Raw genomic sequence first — 1,443 nt, forward strand, 5'->3', positions numbered from 1 at the left:
TAGTATCAATCTTATTGATGTAATTCTAATAGATGTGCCTGCCTTTTAAAAAAAATCAAGTGATTTATTGCTTACAGCGGCAGGCCTACTAACATTGTTCAGCCCTAGTTAAAATAATCGTCCGAAAGTTAATAATAATAAAAAAATCAGCTTCATTGTAAAAACTGGTATCGGAATCGGCCACGGACCAAACTAATCAATCGTCCTCTCATTTTTAGCATGAAAAACACAACTTTCCATCTGAGATGCATCAACTTATTTCCTGTCACCTCCTCCTCCAGCGTGCTGCAGGAGGTGCGGGCGCAGTTCAACCCCGAGGCGATGGTGATGCAGCTGGGTGCCGACACCATGGCGGGCGATCCCATGTGCTCCTTCAACATGACCCCCGTGGGGGTGGGCAAATGTCTGCAGTATGTCCTGCACTGGCAGCTCCCTACRCTGCTGCTGGGAGGAGGTACTCCTGTAATTGTGTGTTTATTATTCTGTTCCGATGCTGTGTTTGTCTGCGAGACGAACGTGCGTGTGTTACGCGTTTGTTTATCAGCTTATATACAGATGCTGAATGTCAGTAGTTCAATATATCTTTGGTGTGTGTGAATTTTCTTTGAGTTTCAGTACACACACACACAGTCTCTCGCACACACAGCACCCTGTTCCAGACTCCTCAGCCCTCAGCCAGATGATAGCTGCTAATTATATGACACAATGAAGCCATTTTACTCAACTACAATCCGACCTCTCTTCAATTCTCTCCCTCCCTCCTTGTCCTACATACTTTCTCTCTGGGCTATGTCCTCCTCTCCCTCTCATTTTTTTTAGTCATTCTCTTGACTTCACTCGAGTCCACCCTCTTCATTCTTGACTCTCTCTAAGTTTGATGTGTGTCAAAGACGTTTAAGAAGGTCTTTACCTAAAATGGAATCTCCTGCTGCACCTCATCAGTCTGGTTCTTTTCATTTCTATTACAACTGACTAGTTTCAAAGTCTCCCATGAACTTTGCAGCATCAACGTTGCGCTAAACCATCTGTTTATGTCTCATCAGGAGGTTACAACTTGGCTAATACGGCTCGCTGTTGGACGTACCTGACAGGAGTGGTGCTGGGAAAGACTCTGTCCTCTGAGATACCCGACCACGAGGTACGATACAAACCGCTCAGTAACTCAAATGTACTCGTTCACTATACTGTCACACATGAAAACTTCCCATCAAATCAAAAATGCCCATTGTCTCAATAGAGGCTTGTCCTCAGGTGAGTCAGACAAGTACGTGTGATGCTTTAGCTTTCATATTAGGAAAAAAAGGTCAGTGTAAGGGTTAGGGGTGTAAGAAAATATCGACACACAGAAATATCGCGATATTTCATTTCCCAATACTGTATCGATATTCTAAAGCCCTGTATCGATTTTTAATTAAGGTTTAAAATGTCAACCTTCTTGCCAAC

The 1,443-nt window shown here is 43.5% G+C and overlaps 1 protein-coding gene across 1 annotated transcript in view; it reads left to right on the forward strand.

Annotated features, from left to right (window-relative positions):
- The window catches only part of hdac8 (histone deacetylase 8), a 51,454-nt gene that overhangs the window by 9,382 nt on the left and 40,629 nt on the right, over positions 1-1,443 (forward strand). Inside the window, exons 8-9 of the mRNA XM_014018257.1 lie at positions 282-454; positions 1,044-1,138. Of these exons, the coding sequence (XP_013873711.1) occupies positions 282-454; positions 1,044-1,138 (268 nt within the window). The remainder of the gene's footprint in view (positions 1-281; positions 455-1,043; positions 1,139-1,443) is intronic.

This window comes from Austrofundulus limnaeus, unplaced genomic scaffold (assembly GCF_001266775.1).
Source record: "Austrofundulus limnaeus strain Quisiro unplaced genomic scaffold, Austrofundulus_limnaeus-1.0 Scaffold188, whole genome shotgun sequence".
Classification (NCBI taxonomy): Eukaryota; Metazoa; Chordata; class Actinopteri; order Cyprinodontiformes; family Rivulidae; genus Austrofundulus; species Austrofundulus limnaeus.